Genomic DNA, 26,262 nt, shown 5'->3' with positions numbered 1-26,262 from the left:
GGAGAGATCATTGAACAAGTGTCATCTGTAAGATAACTGGGCACGCTCGTCAACTAGCAATGCGACCCAAAACTCGAAATCAGATCAAGAATTGAGGAAGCGCGGAAAACTCTGAATAGCATGAGGACACTTCTGGCAAACCGCAACCTCAGCCTGGTACTCCGGACCAGAATGCTTCGCTGTTACATATTTCCTGTTCTACTGTACGGATGCGAAACTTGGACCATGGACGCGGCCACAGAGAACAAAATTGATGCGTTCGAAATGTACTCCAACAGACGAATGCTGCGGATATCTTGGACGGAACATAAGACAAATATAGAGGTGCTACAGCGAATGGGTAATTTCTCAAGACAATCAAGGAGAGAAAGTTGAAGTACCTAGGACATATAATGAGAGGTGAGCGATATGAGATTCTCCACCTGATAATAGAAGAGAAGATCGAAGGAAAACGATCGGTCGGCCGTAGATAAAATTCATGGCTGAAAGACTTGCGCAGATCTATTAACTTCGTTAATAGTCAAATGGACTCAATATATGCCTTTGTTTCATCATCGATTTACTCATTTAATTGTTTTTTCTTTCATTGAAGCATTTTCTTAGGTATTATTTGATGGGGACCAAATCTGGAGGCAACTTTAGTCCATTGAATTTGAATATCGTTTTCGTCAATATGACGAAATGTTTTTATTTAATTATACATATATGTAACATCTTTCATATATTATAATATCGTCTTCTACTTCTCTTATTTTCACATTGCAGTTTTCTGTCAAAATTTTACATTTTTTCTGCATCTGTATCCCCCTTCCGCCTATCAATACACCCCAGCAGTGCTTTAGTTCGTCGAGGCATTTTATTTTGTTCTATTTTATTTTCTCTTAAATCTTATGAATTAAAATCCACTGCTGATAAATAGCGTACATGTACAGGGTGTTTATATATTCATGCTTCAAAATCCAGGAGGAGATTGCTCTTATGAATCCAAGATGGGTCTTTCTTATAACAAAATTCCCACCCTTTTTCGAGATATCACCCTTAAAAGGTGATGACTAAAATTGAGTTTTTATTTTTTTTTCTAAAATGTCAGTTATGCTAAAAATTTGAAATTCTGTAATTTTTGTGCACTTGCAAAGGACTAACTATGGGTATTTTTTCAATATTATTGTTACATTATATGGGTGTGAAATTAGCATCCCTTACTTTATTTCATATCAAAACTTTTTTCAAGATGAAGTTTTATGAAATAAAATTATAACTTAAAGTCCTTGTTCTATTTAAAAATATTTGTTGTTAAATTCTTTTCCCAAAACCAACAGTTACGGAGAAAAAAACAATCACCATAATTTATAATTTTTTTAATAAACTGTGTGGAAAACAGTATACATATAGCGTGTAATACGATTCATATTAAATACTGGTTTTGACCATATAGTCCTTTGCGAGTGCACGAAAATTACAGAATTTCAAGTTCCTAGCTTTGCTGAATTTAAAAAAAAAAGTTGTTGTATGAAAGACACTTCTTAATTTCATACGAGCAATCACTTCCTGAATTTTGTCGCATGAATTTAGAAACAACCTGTATATTGAGTGTGCTCTACAGCAAAAGAAATAATTCCAACATCAAAAATCATCACAATTCCAGCTTTGCAGAAAAAAATTTTCCTATAACATTTCTATTCTTGAAACCAACCCCCAAAAAAATCACACAAACTACTCTCTCTCTCTCTCTCTCTCTCTCTCTCCCTCTCTCTTTCTGTCTATGAAGGGTTGTAACAGATTTTTGGGCATGAATTTTTAATGAAAATTCAATTTCTTCACGTTTTGAACGATTTTTCGAGACACTTTGGGTTGTTTTATTGGAAAGTAGCATCGATTTCGTGGGAAATTTTGTTCATTTCTGGTGTGGCCCTGATATGGGAGAGCTTTTCCTCTGCAAGTTTGGGATTGTGATGTTTTTAAGACAGAGTTTTGGTATGGTGTGTGAGCGTGTGTGCGCTTTTTGTCGCGAGTGACAAAACACACCAGAGGGAGGGTATGTAGAATGTTAGTTGTAATTGCGGGTACAACTGCGGCCACAGGGAATAGTTTAAATAATGGGTAAATGTTGGGAAGCGGAGTCCACTCTATTTTTGGTCAAGAAATTTTTTTTCGGCGTATTTTGGATAAAAATGAGACCTAAGTGAGAAAATTTTACACTATTGGTTGATATAAAATAAATAAAAATCATATTATTAATTGCATTATTACTTTTAGCAACAAAAAAGAAATTATTTTACACTAATTTGATAATTATGAAATACACGCAACCTTAGAGAGAAACAGGAAGAAAGGAAGTCCTAAACTAACCTAAGAAATTTCTAATAATTTCTGAAAATTGTTCAAATTGTATTAATTTTCTCAAATTTTTGTTTTTGTATGTACAAATCGAGGAATTTATAGTTTTTGCATTTTCTATTGGCCAAAAAAGTATGAAATTTTTGTATAGGTCTCATTCCCAAAACTTTTTATGGAAAATATCAATTTTTCGATTTTTTATGACCAAAAAGGGTTATAAATAATAAGCAAATAAAATCTCTGATAAGAAAATATAAAAACGTACGATTTTGATGATAAATTTTTTTCTTAATCACTTTCATTTTATCTCGAGCATGTTTTACCTCGGTTTTCTAATAAAGTGTTTTGTTTTAATTTTTTCAACTATTAATTTTATATCAGCAGGATATCAAATATATTTCCTGTAGTAACCACATAATATTTAATAATTTAGCTATAAAAATTCATTTCAGTAAAAACAAAAATAACACAAACCAAATTACTTCCAACAGTATACGAAATTGAATTTTTTTCCCTCACCTTATGCACAAATGCATCTCGTGTGGGGTATTGCCCTCCTCTCCCCACTTTTATCTCATCCCACAAAAGGAATTACTTTAGAATGTTCATTTTATGGCCTTATCCGATATCTTTTCACTGAAACCAACCGTAATACATCGAGAGACATTGAATCTTGTGTCTTGTAATGTTTTCATTGATAGAAAAAGAATGTTGTTTGCTTAATAGTGCTGTTGACCGCCGCGCGACTAACACCTGACTTATCCGCGTTATTTAATAATTGAATTTCATCGGTAATTGAGAGCTTGATGACATTCACAGTGATTTTTAATTGCTTCCCGTCGATCTGATTTCGGTTGATTAATTTTCATGTAAGTAATATTTCTACTAATCTATTAACCATCTACATTCATATACGATATAAGGATGAGAAGTTTTATTTTAAAATAGATAACTGGAAGCATTCAAAAATAGTGTTAAATTAGTTGAAAGTGCACAGAAAATGGTGACAAAATTAAAATTTTCCATTTATCTTACTTTATAATCTACACTGACACTAAGCAACCCAATGCATTCTCAACAGTCAAGGATTAAGACTATGTTCATAGATCTTCTATCATTCTAAGAATGTGCGTAAAACAAGCACAAAAAGTACTACACTCAACGTCAAAAATAAGATAAGAGTATTAATATATATACAAATGGTTAGATTTTCCACTCCCGATTCAATACCTTATGCCTTTTACATAATGTGCCTTTACGGCTTCGTCCAATAATATAGACCATGAAGCCGGTCACGTTCGTTTTATTAACAGAATCTAAAGCTTGGTGGACGCGCCGGATACAAATTCCCAGAATACACCGATTGTAAGGCGGTATCATTTGTATAGTTTTTATAGGATAGGACAACCTTACAACTACACCGTTACGGCTCGATACAACTTTCGAGGAGATGTAGGTATATAAACAGCGAAGCCCTTATACAAAAGCCGTACCAATTAAATAAATATTGTTTAAAAAACCAAAAAACTCGCTTTCATAGCATATGAAACTAGAAAGAGGAAAAGATACTAAAAAACACGCTTTTGAAGCACAGGAAACTAAAAAATTGTAAATAATTTTGAAAATAAGCTTAAAATACTAATGAATGTAAAATACTAGTATTATTGTGAAAAAATTGTGGGAGGCTTTTTTTAAAATATATTTATTATAGTTAAAAGGCCTATTTGTTTATTTACAGTCTAGAATCGAAAAATCCGTTGTAAATAAATAGGCGCTTGTTGAGCAGCCAGAGTCAGTAGATAGTCTGTTGTCGTAGTAAACACAGGATTAGTAAAACGTAAACGTTTTGTTTAAATAAATTAGTATGTTAAGAATTAAATAAGTGTTTAGTAATAAGTTTAGTAAATAGTGACTCATTTAATGTTGGTATAAATAATTTACGTGGTGTATAAATATACAGTTAGTTTTGCGTTGTTCCATAAAGTTTGGATTTGGTTCCCATGATCTCTATCATACTGACTATTATTGCTTTATTTACTACTGCGCGGAATACCTCACTTGTTGATTTTCCGAACCATTGACGAAACTTTGTCAACCACGATGTTGTGCGCTGACCTATGCTTCTCCTACCCATTATTTTACCATGCATTACTCAGTTGAGAAGGTCTTACTTCACAGAGTTGCGCATCACATAGTTTTGACTATTTATAAAGTTTTTTTTATGCACTCAAGGACATCAGTGTTTGTACCTGTAGATATGACGATATATCCGCAGCACAAACGTTTCCAAAAGTTTGAGTAAATTATCTAAGAGCGCCCATGTTCCCACATAGCAGCCTCCAGACTTGAACTAAGGGGGTTAGCTTGGAATAACGCTGGTAAACACGGTCTTGGCAAATCAATAATGGCCCAAGCCTGGTTGAAGTCGGGGTAACTTAGCCCCGGCCATCCTATGTAACCTTATATAGGCCATCCCATTCCATTATAAGCAATCACCCTGGCCTACCGTTGCAGACCAGTCTTAGGTTTATCTAGGCAACCATGCCTGGTCCAGGCTTGCATTGTTATCATCCCAGAGTCCCACCAAGTCTGGGCCTATACTGGACCCATCGTAAAATCCTATATGGGTCTCTACGCTATATAAAAGTAAAGGAAAGACATAACTTCGTGTCATCCTCATACGCAAATCAAGGGTAAGATTATGGCATAAGATTTTTTTGAGTTTCATGAAACTTGCTTTCGCTTTGGCTAATTTAGCTCGTATATGCACCCTAGGATCCCATTTATTGTGTATCACGTTAATTTGTCTACTTGGTCTATTTATATGTTTTAGTTCATAATTTGGTCAGCTTGTAACAAGACAGTTCAAGAACTGACTATCATCAGCGTATCGTAAATTGTTGACACTTTTGTCATGAATCAAAACACCTCTATCAGCGTTTTCTAAAACTCTATTGAATATTACATAGGCTAGCTAGATGGCAGTAGTAGTGATAAATCTTTATTATCTACGACATAAGACTCTACCTCCTTATACCTAGCGCTGGGCTTTCATGTTGTATCTAATAATAACTAATGATAATCTGCTAACATCTCAAGTAGATCTCCATATTTACAATATCCACTGTGTGCTGAACATAAAGTTCCCTATTAAATTTTGGATTCGTTTGTCTCTACATCGTCTTTTTAATTATGCCCAATCATCTTACATTTGCGCTAAATGTCGAATTTGTCACATGATTTCATTCCTGGTCCCACAGAATTTTCTCTTACACCGGAGTACCTATATGGTTACGACGATTTTTAGCTGTAAGGTACAGTATCCAATGTAGATGAAAATGAAAAAATATCAGTTGGAATTAATTACTTCTAAAAATTTACTACACACTGTTTAGATGCGGATTCATGACGTATTGAAAATAATACAGGGGTGTCCCACGACGAGTTAAAACTATCTGTATATGGAAATATACTTATAGTAAAATCATGAAAATATGTACGCTTGGGTTTTCGGATACGATCTTTTTAACTAAAATATTTTCAAATATGACCGACTTCCGGTTCTACCGGCAGTTGACAGTAACTTTGTTATTTTAAATGGAATACCATATATATTAATACATTTTTGAAATCTACGTAAAATTTTAGTATACTTTTGTCTAAAAAAAATGATTACTTTTTAAGTTATTAATTTTTTTGTAAAAAATTTTACCGTTGTGTAGATCCTTATCAATTATTTTTTTACGAGGATACCCTTAAAGGTATGAAAATGGTTTCTATTCGGTTACTTATAGCAAGGTTAGACGTATTTGAATCTATGTTGAAACTTTTTTCATTTTATACAGGGTGTTTACAAAAAGTGTTCAAAGTTTAACTTCATAAATATCAAATTTCTTTATTTTTTTAAATAGAACCACCCGATTTTTTATATTTTAATGCATACAGGGGTAAAAAATAAGGCAAATTTATGTATATGTACTTTCCTGTACCCAAATCTTACCGTTATCTAGATATTAAATGTTTTCTGTAAATTTTTAGATTCAGGTGTGGTCTAAATTTTATTTTGACCCGTGGGTTCAAGCACTAAGAAATATCTTTATCTTGTCAAGGTCTGTAAAAAAAATCAAATCAAATTGTATTTCCTAATCCTATGCAAACTTTTAGTCGTTTCCGAAAACCCCAACGTACAAATTTTTGATTTTAATTGAGTATTTTGTCATATACAGATAGTTTTAACTTGTCGTGGGACATCCTGGATGACCCATTCATGTTGTCCTTATTCTAACAATTGACCCGAACACTAATCTTAAATCGAAATTGGAAATTGTATTAACCTTAATTTTCATGCCAGATTTAGCATGAAAGCGAACCTGATTACATAAAGTTGAGAATCCGTACAAAGATGGATATTTCTTTTTCTTACTTGAGATATTCGTAGTTGTATAACTAATGTTTATGTGATTAAGTGTAAATATTTAAACATCGGTCTTTGGAATAAGAAAAAACCAAACTTGTTTCGGATGGTATGTTTTTATGTTTGGTAATTTTCACTTTCAATTATCTTTCCAATAGATATTTGAATTTGAAGCTAATAGATCGTCTATTTATTTTTTTCATAGTTACTTAAGAAAAGGCATAAAATATCGATATTTTTTCAAAAAATAATGGATAAATATCTTGAAATATCGATAATCGATATTTATTTTCGAGTATTAAATTCGAATTCTTTATTCATAATATTATATACTAATTATGTATTACCATTTACTATATTTTCCTCGTTCTAAATATATTATATATATTATTATGCTGAAAGAAATTATTCATTGATTGTTAAAAATTTAATATTCGTTCAATGGTAAAATTTTTTTAGGAGGAATCCTTAGTAATTGTCGGAATTTTAGAGGTTTGATTAGGGCTTTGGGGAGATAAATTTTTGATAGTTGGGAACACTGGTTCCAAGAGGCCAAGTTGTTTAGTATTTGTTCGGCAGCCATCAATAGAGAACATTTTCAGTGAATTTGGAAACAGAAAAAATTGGTCATCGTTATGTTAAACAATATTTTCATTTGAAAGACTTTAAAAACTGAAACAAAAATAAAAGAAAAATCAAACAAAATTACAAACCTGGAAGGAACCGTTTTTTTAGGATGGAGCTTTCTTTTCTTCTTCAAACGCCGACTGGTCGTTCGTTTTTTCTTATTTTTCAGTATGTAGCAGTCCAAACATCAACAAAAACCACAACTCTAGCCCTGCATAGGAGCAACTCCAATATCAGGCCCAACTCCAATGAATCTTCCCCTGATAATTCCTCTCAAACTATACTCAACGAATCTCTCTTTTCTCTATAACTATTCGAAATGAACTAACAAAGTATTTTTAGAAAAAGAAATCATGTAACATAAATATTTAATATTATTTTATTTATAACTTCATTATTTATTATTTTTTTGTGTAATTTGTTAAAACATTTCAAGAAAAGTGCTAGATGACCCTTGTAATGCCCATATTACGTCCTAATTCTTGTAATTTTCTTAGTGGAACAATCTCGGCCTTTTTTTTGAACAAATGTTTATAACATTCCTTGCATTGTTTATAGGATATATAACGCGTAGTTTGGTCTAAACAAGCGCAGCCAGATAAATCTCAGCATGAATTCGAGCGCCAACTCACAGTGAAAAATATGAAAATAGTCCCGGCGTGAACGAGTTCTGATTTCAAAGATTGAACTAAAAAGCAAATAATAGAATACAGTTTATAAAAATTTCTAGTTGACAAAACTAAAAAACACACTAAACTTACTGATGAGAAAATTAATATCAAAATTAAAAAGCGTGGGGTGCTTTTTATGATATTTTTAAACCAACTGGGTTTCGGAATATAAAACTAGGAAAAAATTATAACGAATAACGTTGAGTCTTAAATTTCTATATAAGACAAATAAAGCACCTCATGCTTTTATAACAGTGACATCAATTTTTTCATCAGCAATTCCATTCTTAATTTTTAGTTTTATTGTTGCTAAAAGTGTGTTTTGTTAAACTGAATTTTTGAATTATATCTGGATACCTGGAGTAGTATTTTTAAAACTCCGTATTCCATTATAATCAATATTCAACGAAACTAAACTGTTTTAGAGCATTTTTAGAAATATTAAACATAAAAAAGTATAAGAAATACGAGAAATTCAATATTTATTCTTTAATTCTTAGATTAATTGGAGCTGACTTGGACATTTGTTAACATCAATAAACAAAAATGAAATTTTTTTATTAAATAACAACGTTACCCAACTTTAAAACAGATGTAGTAGATAGATAATAATATATACAAAAAATCAATAAGACAGGTATTTTAAGCGTTGAGGTAATATTTATTTATAACAGTGATTCGTTATTTTCTCATGTGATTTTTTTAAAACTTTTCTGTCGCATACGGGAAGACTCATTAAGAACTGTATACAAATGTATAACTGTATAAAAATTTTCAATTTCAATTTTTTGTGGAAGGTATTTAGTGCAGATACATTTTGGCCAAAACTATACGTCGGAGCGGAAAGAATATTAACATATAATACGCAAAAATGTGAATATGTATCCTAAATTTTTGTACCTTATTTGTTGTTTTATTATAATTAAAATTTAAATGTGAGCGATCAGTATCATTATACTTACACGAGCACACAAGGACATTTTGTAAACAATATCTGGAGTAATTAGATGTCCTGGATGTCCATCTCGACTCGTATTCTACAAGGCTTGTCCCGGAAGTACTTGGTCTAACCTAGAGATGGCGATAGTTGTTTGAAAACTACCACGGTGTTAGAGTTAAAGTTAAAGAAAATCCTCTAGATGATCGTCGACTGAAAGTGCACCAGCTAGCAGTCATAATAGGAATCGCATATTAACTAAAAATTTGAACATGAGAAAGCTTTGCGCAAGATGGGAGCCGCGTTGGTTCACAATAGAACAAAAAAAGCCTCGTGAAGATGTTTCCATCGAGTGTTTGTCAGTGTTTCACAGAAATAAAGCCGTTTCATAACCATGGATGGAACGTCAGTTCATCATTTTACACCCGAAACAAAAGGCGAATCAAAACAATGGATTCGAAAGGAAGAACCGGCTTCAAAGAAGGCAAAAACCGTTCCGTCTGCAGTCAAGGTCATGGCTTCGGATTTTTTTGGATGCGCCTGGGATAATTTTCATTGACTATCTATATAAAAAGAAATCAAACATTGCTCACTCATGCGTCAAATTTACCCCCTCGATGGAGCTAAAAAGAGATTACGCTGAAAAATAAATATTTTTTTCTGAAGTTTTTGTGCTTTCTTTATTGGGCCAGCTACTTCTGTGACCATCCTCATAATGGTCACAGACGACCACTTACAAATCATTCCATTCGACGGAACAAGTATATAAGTATTGAAACTAATCTATCTGACATATTTATATAAAATTTTGACTTATTACAGCAGAAATCTTGCGGAAATTATTCATTGTATAGTGTCCACCTCTGAAAAACCACTTTTCCGTTCCGTAACTGTTTAATTCTTAAATGATAACATCAATTTTCGTAAAGTGAATGGATCTAGAATTGAATGTAAACATTCCAAAGGGCATTACTCTCCTTATTATACTCACGATTGGACATTTGCTTTCGACACCGGAATCCGATGCCATTATTTACCATTCATGGTAATCCCCAGGTTCAAGATCACACCCATGGAATACTAATATCGAGAGGCATAGGAGAAATCGTAAAAATTATCTAGATAGATGATCGAGAACAAAAAATTTATTTTCTGATACTAAAATACAACATTTTAGATTCAAATTTCCTGTCGAATGTAAAGCAACAAGTAAGTAATTTAAATCCGTGACTACACACTATATTTCTAAGATGCACTTCAAACTCTTAAAATAATAATTTACTCTATTATTTGATTATCGTCTTTCTCGATGACTCATAGTGGACGAGTAGAGCTTTAGCGCGTCTTTTGCTTCTTAACTATAGCAGTATCGGTTATAGCTCTAGTTGCTCATATCGATCACCAGTGGCTATTATGTCAGAAAAACCTAGACTCTTTTTCATTCCAGTTAAATTATTTTTCACAAATAAATTTTTCAAATCCGTATTGCATCGTTTACAAATCACTTATTAGGTGCTCCTAGTTAATTGACCATAAACAAAATGAGTAATGTTCAAAATAAAATTGAAATACGACAACTTTTTGTTAATTCGTATAAATAATTTTTAGTTTTCTTATGTAAATTTATATGACCATTATTTCAGACCCTGATGATGATATATGTTCGAAAAGTGTTATTTGACACTATAATCGTCGATTAATAACAACAATGAATACATAGGTATTTGAAATCTCGTAATATATATTAAAAAGAGTACATTCTAGTGTTTGATTGCCACAATCCCACAACTATCAAAGTCGTAAACTATTTGGCAAAGATTTTCAATTTATATGGCCAATATATAAAGACCGATATATTCCTGAAGAAATAGGGCTGATTTTCGACTCTTTTATTACGGTGAATCACTCCACATGGCTTTTTTGGTTTTGTTTTTTCATATTTTAAGACATTTTATTGCTTTCAACTTTATTCTGGTCCATGCTCTTCTATGGTTGATGTTATGTCTAATGCCTTGTATGTTCATTTTTCACTTTCACTTGGTGTTTCCACCTTTTTTTTGTTGTTGTTGTTCTCTTGGTCTACCTTTAATAAGTCTCCAATTTGTCACTTTTCTTATCACGGAAACCAACTGCCATCGTTCTATGTTTTCATACCATTTCAACTTCTTGGATTTCATTAACTCAACTGTCTTGTCTTTACTTATTGACTAGCCTCCTCTATATCCATTTTAATCTCTTCTATTCGGTTCTGATATTCTTCAAAGTATTTCCTTCTTCTTTCTTCCATAAAAGGTCTAATGCCTGTCCGTTCTTCTTCGATATCTTGCTATTTTTACCAGTCTATCATCTGCCATTCGATTTAAATGTTGGTTGCATTTGTTTTTTACACTGTGATACCCATTCGTTAATATTATATTCTCGCTTCTTTCTCAGTCTAATAGTGTTTTCCCACCAGAGATTTTTCATTTCTGTGGTCACCAAGAATTATTTCATTTTTGATGTTTCTGGTCTTGTTTCTGATGTATAGGTCTGATTGTTGCTTTGTATAAACGTGCCTTCGTTTGTGTTTGTTCTGCCATACTACAAACTGAAGACATCCTGTGACCTTATTTGCTCTGGCTACTTCTCCTCTTACCTCGTCTTCTACGTCTCCATAACTGGTTATGGCAAATTCGAAGTACTTGTACTTTATTCTCTGTTAGATTATTTGACCTTCTAATTTGCATTTAATGGGCTTTGCATTATTATGTTGTACAACTTGGGACTAAGCGAGTCTCCTTGTCTGATACCGCCATTTACTGGTATGGTTTATGTTTGTTTACCATTAATTCGAGCCTGAAATTGATTCTTTGAGTATATGTTTTCGATGGTCTGGATTATATTGATATGTATGTTTCCGTTGTACAATAGTTGAAAAACATTTTCCATTTTAATACGTTCAAAAGCTTTTGTATTGTCAATGAAGCATAGGAATGCTTGTTTGTTATATTCTATGGATTTTAAAATGTAGCAGAAGTTTTGGAAGCTATTGTACTTTACTAGTTGATTATTTCCCATGTGAATATTTCAGATTTTTTTTTCTTTGTGTGACACATAGTTTCTGCAACGTATGTGACGACTGGTTTTAACTTGGTTTTGGTACTTAAATTCTTGTCTTTTGCTTTAATACTTGTTCCATTAATTATTCTTTTTATGCTTATGAAGCGTTAGGTCTTTTTTTCATTTATTCCTGAGAGTCGCTCCTTCTAGAATATTTTCATTTCTTGCTATTAGTATTATGACATCTGCATGTGACACTAACTGCACGTATTTAGTTATATTTGATTTTCAACTCACCTTTTTCCTGATTATTGTTCGCCTCGACGTATCATATCGAATGGATGAAGTTTTTACCACGGATTTTGTTTGGAAACCATACCAATACCCGTTAGAAGAAAAACTGATGTAGAGTTCACACGATTTTTCATAAGATCCATCACGCAGATCCTGAATAACAATGCGAACTTTTTACCTGTTAGTAAACTTTATATTTAATCAAGATATTCATTAATAATTACAACAACAATCATCAAGAATCATTATAATAACAAATTATCGCAAGCTTATTTATTATGTGGATAATCACGTTTATCTAGTTCGTGAGAATGTACACGATATATTTCACATACTCCATTTTTTTTGTAATCAATTGAAGTATGGCTACCACTTGCAATTAATAACTTAGTCAATAACGTTTGTTTCTCATTTATAAAAATATTGTTTAACAAATTATACATGAAATTAGTCAGCTACAATCGTGTATAAAAACATTAAAATTCAAGCGCCAAAACCGGAATATATAATTTGATATAATTTTTTTGTTGTTAAATTTTTTTATTTTAGATTTCTTTTCGAACTATTTCTGTCTGACAATAATAAAGTAATCCAATAATCCGTAGCTGTATAGAAATTTATAAATTAGAACTATAAATTGTACTCAAATTGCTTAGGTCTTTTTTATCGTTTAGAAATGGTTCCAATACATAAGAGGATAGTTCCAGAAGTACCAGGCCCAACAAAGAAAACGCAAGAAAATTTTTTCAACGCAATTTTCATACACGAATCGTCGAGCTCCTCAAAATAGCCATTAACTGCCGACATCATCTCTTCATTGTTGGAAAATATTCAACCATCGAGCCAATTTCTCAAGTCTGCGAACAGAAAATAATCCGAGGGGGCTAAATCTGGCGAATATGGTGCATTCCAACTTTAGTTCATTGATTTTAGTCATAGCAATAACGGTGGTGCATTGTCTTGATGCAATGACACTTTCTTCTTAGCCCAATGCGGCCTTGATTTCTTCGCTCAAACGTAGGAATAAATTACAGAATACTCACCGTTGATAGTTTTTCTTTTTCAAGATTATCAATGGAAATTATCTCACGTATACCAAAAAACTGACGCCATGACCTTGATGGAACAGTCTTTGCCTTCTTTGGAGCCGGTTCTCCTTTTTCAATACATCGTTTTGATTATTTTCAAGCATCGATTTGAAGTGATGGACACACGTTTCATCCATGGTTATGAAACGGAGCAAAAATTCTGTACAACATTGCCAAACACTCGATAGAAACATCTTCACGACGCTGTTTTTGTTCCATTGTGAGCAAACGCGGCACCCATCTAGCGCACAATTTTCTCTTGTTGAAATTTTCAGTTATATGCGATGTACCGCACTTTTTGAAATGCCTACAATGTCGGCTAGCTCGCGTACTTTCAGTCAAAGATCATCGAGTACCGCTTTTGTGGATTTTCTTCAACAATACTGGACTCGTCACTTCATTTGGTCGACCATTGCAATGCTGGTCTTCGCAGGTCGTACGTCGTCGTTTAAACTAAAAAAATATTTTACTGTTGATAACACAGATTAGAATCTAGTTCTCTATTGATGGCTGCCGAATAAATACTAAACAACGTGGCGTCTCCAAATTTGAAACATATGCTGTGTAGATTGTGTACTTTGTAATACAGTAGTATTTTTTAAGCAACTACCGCATTCTCTAGGTCATGCCAGGTTCTTTTGGGACCATCCTCGTAATAATGTATCGCGACGTTCGTATAATTTTTTTCCGAACACGATTCTTAGATGAATTCTTTCATCGTTATATGCATTCCTCACGCAAACAATAAATAATGCGTGTGAATCTACGCATGTATGATTGTAAAGTATTCACAGTTTCAAATGAAAACTGTTGAGCGTAACTCAATTCTACATTTGTATTGTTTCAGAATTGTGCAGTGCGGAATCGTTACCCGAAGTGGAAATTATCAGCCTCTTAGAAGAACAGATTCCGAAGTATAGATTAAGAGCTGATACACTAACTAAATTTGGAGGTGAGTTATAATTTTTGTTCAATATTTGTGACGAATTGACGGATGGTAGTATGAAGTATGAACCAGGTAAAATCTGTCATTCTAATCCTATAGTTCGACATTTTTTAAGGCGTGCATACTGTTAACTTGCGGTATCATTATAATACGAGGTAAATCCACAATGTTTTATCAACGGCAGTGATGGGATCGCAGCTCTGACCATGCGAGGTAGTTATTCTGACTTAAGTAGAAAAAATCATCATTTTCAGATCGCTGCTACCGACGAATTCAAACTTCATCAACAAATCTGCGAGGTTCACAAAAAAAATAGTATTCATTGATTAGAAGAAGAGTTATACAGCTCAATAAGAACGTGACAATGATTCTTAAAAGTTTTAACAAACGTACCTTTCATCAGGTGCATTTTTAAAAATTTTTCAATTTTTTCAGGATTGAAATTTTTTGACTATTCCGATTTTCTTTTCAAAAATATGCATAATTTGTCGTATTTCAATATATCGGCAATATTTTTTAAAATTATGGTACTCATCAGCATCGCGTACTAGGATTACAATATTGATGGTTTCAATTTTCTTCAGAAATTCTCGAGTCAATAAAATTACTATAAACGATTTCATATTTTTGTTTCGTAGCAAATTTCTGTAAATCTTGAACAGTATTCTAAAACTTCGTATTCCATTATAATCAGGATAAACTACAATAAATGTTTTAACAGTGGAATTTACGCGGTAATCATCGTCGTTGCGTCCTCCATACGGAACATAGACATGTAACAATTCGTGGTTGACTTGGATTATCATGCCTAATAACTAGAATGGCGGATATTTCTCACTGGGTGAGAAATTCTTTATGGTGAATGTATGGAAGCAATGAGAGAAGTGGGACAATTTATAGCATCTGTAGAGGTCGATCAAAAATAAATAAATGATTCATCTGATCATTGTATGTGCTATTTTTTATATTGAACGAATATAGAAATTGAGATTCCGTTCTCACAAAAATTAAAATATAAGAACCTCACGTTTCGATAATATTGTTAGTAAATTTTAGAAGCAATTAAATCATTATATTTATTAGTTTCGTTACGTTTGATGAGTGAAAGTTTAAAAAAATTGGTGATTACTGGTAATCGAGAAAAATCGTGTCCAAGAGATTCCCAGGTTCACGGGAAGCTCTACAACATGAGTGTAATTTTCTGATTTTTTGACTAAACTAGTGATAAGTATTTTAAAAGTGGTTTACGAAGAAAAAAAGTTTGGGAACTTTTGCTTTATACAGGATGTTTCAAAAAAATGATCGAGTCTAAGATAGATAGAAAACTGGAAAATATTTGGGGTTTGCTCAGTAAAAAATTTTATACGAATATGTTTTGAAAACTGATACGTCCAATGAATTTGTTTTTATGTCTGATTCTAATAGAGGGCGCTAGTTACACGACTCGTACTAAGTAGTACCAGTATTACTTTTTCAATATTAGATTAATTGATCAAAATTTTAAGTGAACTAAAAATCAAAGATACTCTTGATAAAACTCGATACTGTGTACCGTTTTCGGAATATTTTGATTTGAAAATTATGAAGTAATAACTGATGTTGGTATAAAGTATTGATAAAGCTATTAAAGATTATTATTATTATTAATTAGTAAGAATTATGTGAATCGAAAATTTTTTGACGCGAAAGTGAGACCCCATTTAAAAAAATTGGGAATAAGGGCTTTCGTTTCTTGTAACGTCTCATAAAAATCCTTGTTTTTCAAATTTAAATAAGTATGGAATTTGAGCTATTGGAGGCCTTGGTATGAAACAAACAACAATTTGATGATCACTTATTTTAGTTCTGGTACTCAAACTGTTGTTTGTTTCATACTAGGGCCCTCAATTATTGAGTACCCATAATTTTTTAACATTGAATTAAACAATAAACCTAAAAAAATAAATTCTAGTAATCCTTTTTTTAAAACATCCTGTATAGACAGATAGATTAGACATAAATATTATAATATGTTAGAATCAAGAATTATTCAGCTTCTAGAGAAAACTTAACGAGTTGAAATTTTCCGGACACCAAAATAGAATACATTGTAATACGGGATATCTCCACAAATTAAGTTTAGTTTTTTAAAAAAACTTGTACAGATAAATAAAATATTCATTGTATAAAAATCTATACAAATAATTATCTAAATAGCTTCCGAAATTTCGTAGGTACTCGTTATAGTGTGTCACAAGTTTTTGTTTGTCTTTTTCATAGAAAGTTGACCGCCTGTATTTTTAACCTTGTTCCCAAAATTCATCCCTCGTGATTATCTGAGAAAGAAAATCATCGTCACCAAGGAAACCCAAATATGTAAAACGCATATTTTGCATATTATAACCATTATTTTAATATTTACATATATACTTAGTAATTTTTGAAAGATGTAGAGCCTTTCAAGACAATTTCTAAAACTGCTATTCTGAAGCAATTATTCTTATAGCAGTTCTCAAGAAACTAATCTTAAATCAGGTAGTCCAACGATTTAAAAGAAATGTATGGATGCTCCCATCATAATTGACATATTTTTCAATAAAAAGTTCATTTTCATCATTTACATTGTATGTTGAGATGAATTTGAAGTATCGAGCTTCATTGACGTTGTCTGTTTTGACCATATAAATTTGGCAAATAAATTTTTCGATTGTTTTAAATATCTAATTACTACGTCCGGTGATATGAACATTTCCAGTTAATGCTTTTTGCTATGGTAAGGATTCGAAAGGATTTTTTTGCTCGTCTGAAAAATGAATAGAAGGATTGACATCGCATCCCGTCAGTGCATGAAATGCTGGTAAGCTGGATCATAGTAATGGTCCTAATTGATTATATAGATCTGATTATTCTTCTTTTATTTCCAACACCATATTCCATAAAAATATGCAATAATGAGCTTGATAATTGGTCCATGTTTCCTAACATTATCATCAAGATATCTACATTAGATGCTTTTATCAATATATTGGTATCATCATCATTCTCGTTATGTGATACACGATTTTTGTGTCAGCTTCTTCTTGGTCTAAATTCGATAAATTTTCTTTTATTGTAGATATCATGGAATTATTTTCTACTACATAATTATTCTAATTGAACTCCAATGTTCAATTAGAAATTCAAGGATAGCTTCTTTAAAATCTATATTTTTTAATTCTTTGGTGAAGTCTACTGGTCTCTCAGATATGAAAAAATATACAGTTGACTCGAAAACTGCCTCTAAAAACACTCAATTGTGGAAAGAATCGGGTATTGAACAATCAAGTATCCAAAAATAGTATAAAAATGCGATTTTTTATGTAATTTATCTGGCAATTTGTTAATTTGTTTTATACTCAAAATTGTCTAACTAAAAATATACTCGAAAGCCAGATTTATGAAGATACATTTTTTTAAATAAAAAATTTGCAATATGACCGGGCTAACCCTATCGAAAGTTTATTTTTCTACTTTAAATATATTAAATAATATATAGAAAAGTTTCAGCATTGTGAAAGTACCTTAGTCGAAGTGACGACCAGCTCTCCCCATTTATGTAGTCTAGTCAAAACATTCCAATTTTGTTTTGCGACGAATCCGTTTCCATCTCTACTTTTTTTTGCTTTAAAGATTAATATGGAATGTAAACAAGAAACAAACTAAACTTAAATCACAGTTGTGGTGACGTTTAATCAAATCAGTGGAAAATAAATGTACAATATACATACAAGATTGTAAACATGGGCGTGCAAGATAATGTGATATTTAAAACTCGTGATAGATACATAGGTATTTAGAATTTTAGAGAATTCTCATATTTTAACGTATATTTTTATTAAAATTTATTATTATTACTAAAAGAGTTGTGTTGTATTTACTTAATATTATTGATTTTTGGAATAATTTCAACGTTTTTGAATTTTTAGTAAGTAATAATAATTGTTTTAAATTGACAAGAATGACGTACGTCAGATAATGTTTGACAGTTTAGGATTTCTGTCATTTTTGAATATTTATTAATGTTGTGATTATATTTCATGTTAATGTGTTTGAAAATTATAACCTAAAAAAATATTTCTATTTCTATCACTTTGATTCGTATTTAAATGTGTATTGTCCCCTTTATCCTTTATCATCCTATAGCTTTGTTCGCGGGTCACTATTAGAATAGATTCCGTACCAATTGGTAACTAACATTTTTCTGAGTCCTGCATCTGTTTGTTCAATTCACGTACTCCCACATTTTGCATATTTTGCACAATCTGATCTTTCTATCTTTTTTTTTTTTGGTCTACCAGGCAATCTTTTCTCGCTCGGTCTCCATTCTATGATTTTCTTTGTACCCTGCCGTTTATCCATTCTTCCATTGTATTCTTTATGCTGTAATTGTACTTACCGTATCCTCATTTTCTAATATATTCTTAATTTCATAGTTCATAAGTCCTCATATTCATTATTTCCAATTTTTACTTTAGTTGTTATTTGTCTATATTTGTTAGTCTCATTGTTTCAGCGACGTATATAACTACTGGTTTTATCGCAGTCTTGTTAACTTTTAATTTGGTTACTATTCATTATAGTTTTGTACTTATTACATGCCCTATATCCCGTATGAATTCTTCTCCGTGTCATTTTTGTTGCTTATAATTGTATAAAAGTAAATGTGTCAATGAACTTCGAAGATGAGGTCATTTATATACACTGTTTCTTGTTGGCAAAATTCCTTCTTTCTTTCAATTTCCATATATTTTGTATTTTTCTGATTTATGTTCAATCCTCTTTTTCCTGCCTCTCTTACAATTTTTTGTAATGAAGAATCACTTTTGCGGTAAATAAATAGTCAATTAAGCTTAACTTGATTTGGCATTCACATTTTTTGGTAATGGGCATGAGCAACCAAACCTAACAAAAATCTGATCTACGTTAAAAAATTTCGCATTTGTAGATTACGTTCTTGAAGTCACTTGGTGGTTTAATTAACATCGAAAACACTTTTTGATTATTTTGGACCTATTTAATGAAGCCAAAGGAATATAGTATTATGCATAGTGGTATTTAGACACTTGTAAAACCATATGGCCTAAGACCCACATACGTAAAACAATATAAGAAAGAACTTTTAGTCCTAACAAAAATCTGATAGTTGCTCAATCAAAAATTGCCCATTTGTAGGTTATATTCGTCAAATCTCCTTTTTTAATTGGTTTGTTTTCATTTTGCTTTTGAAAATTATTCGATAACTTTGGAGAAAACCCTTTTATATGTTTGTTTTTCACTTTTTGTGATAAATTTATATTGTGAAATATGGGATTGATAAGATTTAATTGTTCTAGCCACCGATTTTTTTTCTATCGTTTTTCTACGAAATAGAAGACTTTGACACTTCCTTTAAAATTTAGACACGTATAAAACTGTTAATAAATACTAAAAACACTGTCAGAAGCACATGAAAACAACGAAAATAAAAAATAGCGGACTAAGATTAAATTAAACAATACAATTGATGAACCAATAACATAACCTCAAAATACGGAGCTTTTCTGTACGTATTGAACACTCCTGGTTACATGAATCTGAAGTTTAAATTAGAATATCTCCTAAACCGTTTATATCATTAGTATTTATTTGTTGCAGGTTACGAAAATCAAGACTGGTTTATACCGTCGCCGGCTCTCGAGGTTGACGAGGCCGATTTGAAGTTATCGCCGGATCAAATCCGGGAAACTTTGAATTATTTCCGTAAGTAATAATCGTAATAATACTATAAATCAAATATCCGAAATTTGGTGACCCAATATTTTTTCACGAATAAAACTAATTATTATGTATTTGTACTGTATAAAACCCCTGGTTCAGACAGGTCTACTAATTTAGTCAAGTAGCGAGTATCCACGAATCATTCGTTCAGACTTGTTTAGTGCTAACGTCGAATGGTGATATCAAAATGAACAGACGTCGTACGTAATTGAGTGAAGCTATAAAAAATATGAATAATATTTTGAGAGAGATTGAAGAAAAAATATCTCAGAAATCACAGCGCTCGTGGGTCACATATGGATTATGGATGTATACTTTTATGAAGTCAGAATGTCGAAAACTGCGTTTAATTATTCATTTAATAAACAATTCCTTCCGCAAATCCGCAATATTCATGGCTTTGTTCAAATTGGCATATGCGACTTATTTCGCTATTTGTTTTCATACAATTAATTTTTTACGCTCATAATGCCTCGTATTTCCAGTACTGCGTGCAGCCCAGTCTAAAACTTCAATATTTACCTTTTGAGGGTGCTGGTATACTTTTCTATCGACAAAATTTGTTGAAGGTCTTATATTGCAAGGCTCTCCCTATCTCTTCTATAAAAGGTATTCTCTGATCTGAAGTAATTAAACAAAATTCGGACTACCAATTTTGGACATTTCAGTTTGCATATTCTCGTGCGAAACTTAAGCTATTAACTGGACATACCTGTTCATCTTTTCTCTTGTGAATGTAATCGGGATGGTACCTGGAAATGTCATTCGATATATTTGTGATTGTTAAAATTAAAAAAACAAATAAAAAATAATTATTAAGGCAATGAATTCTAATTTCAATTTTCTTCTTCATCGACGTCATCTTTCCGCAGTTCTAAAATTCCAAGGCCGTTTTCGTCTTCAATGATATTTGTTTCCAATTCTTCCATGATTCCTGTCTTCATTAACATTAGTTTGATATGGTTCAGCATTAAGACAAGCTCGTCCATTACACTTGCCACAAGCTAAAGAACACTGCAACCCCGCAGTTACAGAATATAGTGTTAAGTAATTCATTTGAACCAGGCGGTAAGATTGTCGTGACAGATTCTAGGAACCCGTTACGCATTGTCCAACCTCATTCCTGTGGTCCCAAATCATGCCCTAACCAAGTTTGAACTTGGTAATAAACACGATTGAAATGTTGATGAGCAGCTCCGCTTGTTGGTGGGAGACTTGTTAAAATGTAATTAGCATAAATGAGAATACAATTAGGATCTAATCAAAGTATGTCCCTTAGTGCTTGTTCAATGACAGAAATAAATTAGTAGTATTTTAGAATTCATAGATAAGTTCATTACTGAAAAAAATATTTAAATATAATCTAATTGTTAATAAGAAATAAAAATTATTTATAATTATATATTTATCAATAATTTATGAACTTTATAAGAGATTTTTTTGGTGGGGACTACCAGTTGATTTCAAACGGGATTCTAAGCGCGCGCGCTTCGCCTCCTATCTCAGAAACGGATCACCGTATGAAAAAATGTTTTAAACAAAAGTTGTAGAGAATTTAATGTTCTATAATATTGATAATGAGTTTAAATAGCGTAAAATCCCTAGAAAACGAGTTATTTCCAAAAATGTGAAAAAAACGATTTTTTGTACTTTTGACCTCCGATTTTGCTCACATCGAATTATATGTGAGTTTTGAGAGGAGTTTTAGGATGTCAAATGAACAAGTTTAAACGACTTTATAGCTGGGTACCTCGAACTACCTTAAATGACTGGACTATATTGACTTTCATGCAAGGCAAAGTTCAACTCAGCTCTCACAACTTCATAGAGGGAAAATAAATCTTCCCGAACATCAACCGATAAAGATATTTCACTGTCATTGGAGTTTTCGTGCAGACCGAGGTGCAGACTAGGTTCAGTCAATTTATCATCAAGTTTGTCAAATCCTGCATGTATAAAACATTTCACAATCATTATTGTGGGAACTTGTTCCCAAGCAGCGTAAACCCATCGAATTGCATGGAAAACTGTTATTCTGCTTGTAAAATCATATGCTGTAACATTTTCCGATGTATTAAGTTTATCCGTTTATTTATAAATGTCCTACTTTTTCCATATTAACATTTTTACCGAAAATAATTCACGTTCTAAGGCGATTTAACTGCTTTGTAATAATGAACCTGTTAATTAGGTTATGATGAATATCAATTTATCTTTGCAAGAATTATGTTATCTTATCCATCCATTTTATCTATGAGTAAATACTTGAGAAACATCATTTATAACATTCATATAGTGAATGACTGGGTCATTTCTTTTGTATTTTTTTAAACAAACCTCAATTCTATTGCGGCAATTTTTGTGTGGACCGGGTTGGTCTATTTCGAGGCTTTGAGCCTCTAATCGATATGTCTGTTTCAGTTCTATGTAGCAATCGCGTGAGCCAAATGACAAAGACCTACGATGATATTGAAGCGGTTACTAGGCTTCTGGAAGAGGTAAGTTTTCAACGATTCAAAAATAATTTAATCATAATTTCTTTCAGTCGATACATCCTGATAATAATTACAATTAACAGTAGTCTGAAAATAGAAAAGAATATGACCATTCCTCACAATTTTGTACTTTCGTACTCCAAAATTGGAAAGGATAAATTCTTTAATTCTCCAAAAACAATAAAAAACCAGCATTTATTTTCAAATTACCGTCCCTATTATACTTTCCATATTTTTGGAGTGACATTCTTCAAATTAGTTTGATTAAAAAATACGTTTCTAGAATTGTTTCGAATTCCTTAAAGGCCGCCTGACATGATGCAAGACAACATGCAAGAAATCCCATGCAATTCCTTGCAAGATCAAAATTCCATAAGTGGACAGTTTGAAAATGAAAATAACAAAACGAGCTGAAATAAATAAGAAAAAAGTGGTCAGTGCATCACTGGCAATATCTGTTGCTACCTTTATTTTTGGAGTCCGATGGACAGTTTTGCTGGAGAATTGGATGAGAAAACATAGAAAAATTAGTTGAGAATGGATGAAGAAATATATAAAAACTTCCTAAGCAAAATAAAACGTGATATCAACAGATTATAAACTTATTTCTCTCTAAAGCTGCAGTTTGTAAGCAAAAAAAGTGGCACCAAACCGATAAAGTGAGAGATCTTGCATGAAACAATCGGCTGAACTTCTTCTACGCATGCTTTTGTATTGCATCATGTCAAGCGGTTTTAAGCAGTCCTGGAAGTCAGTTTTGGCATCGGTTCACCGTCTCGTTGTCATCAAAGGGTTGTCCAAATTCTTCATGGTAATCGACAAAATAATAAAAAAATGTACGTCCACTTACCAGGTATGAGGAAAGTAGTGAAACTGGTACTTCCTTTGTACAAGTTTCAATTTCGTATAGCTCTGATATTATTTTTGACAAAACCTTCAGTAGAGTTGTGTTTTTGTTACAAAATTGGTTAGATAAAGCTGGATTTGGGGTTAGGTGTGTCACAAAAACGGAGACATGTTTTCCGCTGGCACAAATCATTATGGGAAAGCTGAGATCAACCTCATTCCGGAAGATATCAGCAACTGAACAGATGAATAGTTGAAGAAACGTGTGCATTGTTGAGAGGATTGCGAATAATCAAATATCTTGTTTTGAGTCATTATGGTTTCCTCCTTTATTCGTTATTTTGGAACTATGGTGAATATTCCAGAAACACGGTGACAGACCAGTTGAAAGCCATGACACACTTCCACCTAACAAGAGTGAAAATGACTACTCCGCCTCGTATACCTGCCAGAGTGGACAACTTTGATAAGGGGAAACGTTGTTCAAAAAAATGAAAACTTCAGTTAATGAAAGATCGATCTAAATATTTTGCTGGCACACCTTATATTGTTACATTGACAGTTAGTGACCATTAGATTCTTGCAAAAAACACATAAATCGAAATTGAGATAACGTTTCTATGTATACAATATAAAATAAAAGTAAGATAAGTTACTATGTCAAATAAAACCTTGTGAATACCGCAGTTGTTGGTTAATAGAAAGTTTGTTTAAAATCTATTCTCAAAGAATAGTTTAGAGCGGGCTAAAATAACCATTACTGCAGTCATCTATCGGAGTTATAGGAAAATTCTGCTCTGTTTTCAGCGTTTTCAGCGCAAACTAGCCATAATCACACACACACACACACACTGGTTTGCGCGAGCATTACTTACCTTCTATTTAATGCGATATTTGTTTGGTTTTTCAATAGAAAGAAAAGGATTTAGAACTGACAGCTCGAATCGGTAAAGAACTTCTGGTAAATAACAACAAACTAGAAAATACAGTGGCGTCATTAGAAACGGATCTGAAAGCGGCTCACGAAAAAATCACTCAACTCAGTCATGAAGTACACAAAAAAACTGAACTCATACAAATACTCACCAACGATATGGACGATGTCGGTTTCGAGAACGGATCATCTGGGAAAGTTAATTTGGAATTGATGAACAAACGGATTTGTAAGTATATTTTGTTTCCATAAAAAAATGTTTTATCACATTTTTTTGCAATCTCTTTCATATTTCTCAATAACATTAATTATTCAATACGTTTTTTTTTTAAATTTCTATGATAAAATTATTATTCTGCATGTTACAATGTTAGCTGTTTATTACAACAATTCTGCATCGTTTTGATTCAAATTCTATGGAATCTAAACTAGGTATAGGAAGCATAAAAAAACTTATTAACCGGTTTGATAACTCAATTTGGAAGTACTAGAAAACTAAAAACTCACGTACCTCCAATCAGAGACGCACGTGGAAGAAATCTTCAATGGGTTAGAAACGACGAGGAAAAATCTATTTGCAGAGCATTTAGCAGAAGTATTTACCACAAACGATGACGAATCGTACAATAAATTAAAAAGAAATGCTAAATAAATTTCCAATGAATATCCCATCAATCAAAACACTAACGATGAGTGAAGTTCAACAGGAAATTGAATGCTTAAATATCATATAAGCATATTATAAACAAAATAACCCCAACAATGATGATGGAACTTCCAATCAAAGTTGTTTTGCTGATTATTCACATACTAAACGCTATTCTACGATTGAATTACTGCCCAAAATTGCTGAAAACCCCTGGTATAATATTAATCCCCAAGCCAAGAAAAAACCCAGATGAAGTTACGTCTTACAAATGATTTTACAGCTCCCTTTAACAAAACCGGGAAAATACGGGAATTTGGCAGGGAAAACCGGGAATTCGACGAGAAGTTTCTAATAAACCGGGAATTTTCAGTAATTTTGAGTGGACCAACAAGGTATAACAAGTTAGTGTTGGTAAAACCTTCCGATTGATGTCGAAAATCGCATCATCCAACCGAAATAATATTTTAAACCTCCCTCGTAACTGCGCTCTTACGGCTAACTAACTAACTAACTAACGCACCGGATATTGACAGCAGTTTTGGGATTCCCCTGAAGCTTTTAGTGTCTCATGTTCTTTACAAAAATCATTTTAAGTGAAGTGAAGCTTAGATTTGATGCAAGGTTACCTACCAATTTGTCTTATTTATTTCAAAATTGCGATTGTGGTAAGTAATCGAATAATATGTTTCATATTAGTTTTTAGGTGTAGTAGTTCAGAGTTGTATAAAACATGCTAAAAAACATTTAAAACACATAAACAGGCGTTTATTTTTCATAAATTCTGTCGATAATTAAGCAATACATTACGTAAACCAATTTTCAATTTTCTAAAAATTTTGGTAACGTATTTACCTCGGAGTGATTTTTAAAAAGTTGTTTAAAACGATAAAAATCGTTTAGAACGTGGAAAAAAAATTGAATTCCCTTCGAAATTCTGTTTAGTATGATGGCTAGAAAACATACTTATCCAGTCAATGACCATTTTCTCGTGTATTTATTCCGTACAGCACCGATTTGTATGAAAATTTGGATTCAAGTTCTACTAACTCTTTATTTTAAAATCTATCCCGGGAGTCAATGCCACCCTTCTCCGGGGTAAAAAATATTTCATTAAAAATAAGTGCATAAATCGATAAATTGATTTATTCTAAGCAACTTTTGTTGTGTGAAGTTTTTTCTGAAGAAAATACTTTTCGAATTATTCTCGATT

The 26,262-nt window shown here is 32.2% G+C and overlaps 1 protein-coding gene across 8 annotated transcripts in view; it reads left to right on the top strand.

The window, feature by feature from the left end:
- The window catches only part of LOC130901979 (trafficking kinesin-binding protein milt), a 91,998-nt gene that overhangs the window by 43,691 nt on the left and 22,045 nt on the right, over positions 1 to 26,262 (top strand). For 6 of the 8 annotated variants that reach the window (XM_057813720.1, XM_057813723.1, XM_057813716.1 and 3 more), the window contains 4 exons: positions 14,255 to 14,359; positions 20,006 to 20,110; positions 22,550 to 22,626; positions 24,383 to 24,632. In XM_057813720.1, the coding sequence (XP_057669703.1) occupies positions 22,576 to 22,626; positions 24,383 to 24,632 (301 nt within the window). In that variant the 5' untranslated portion in view covers positions 14,255 to 14,359; positions 20,006 to 20,110; positions 22,550 to 22,575. Of the gene's footprint in view, positions 1 to 14,254; positions 14,360 to 18,027; positions 18,161 to 20,005; positions 20,111 to 22,549; positions 22,627 to 24,382; positions 24,633 to 26,262 lie in introns of those variants that run through there. The other 2 variants (XM_057813717.1, XM_057813718.1) reach the window with 1 other exon arrangement.

This window comes from Diorhabda carinulata, chromosome X, assembly GCF_026250575.1.
Source record: "Diorhabda carinulata isolate Delta chromosome X, icDioCari1.1, whole genome shotgun sequence".
NCBI lineage: Eukaryota > Metazoa > Arthropoda > Insecta > Coleoptera > Chrysomelidae > Diorhabda > Diorhabda carinulata.
The sequence above is the reverse complement of the archived record's forward strand: the minus strand, read 5'-3'. Positions and strand labels throughout refer to the sequence as shown.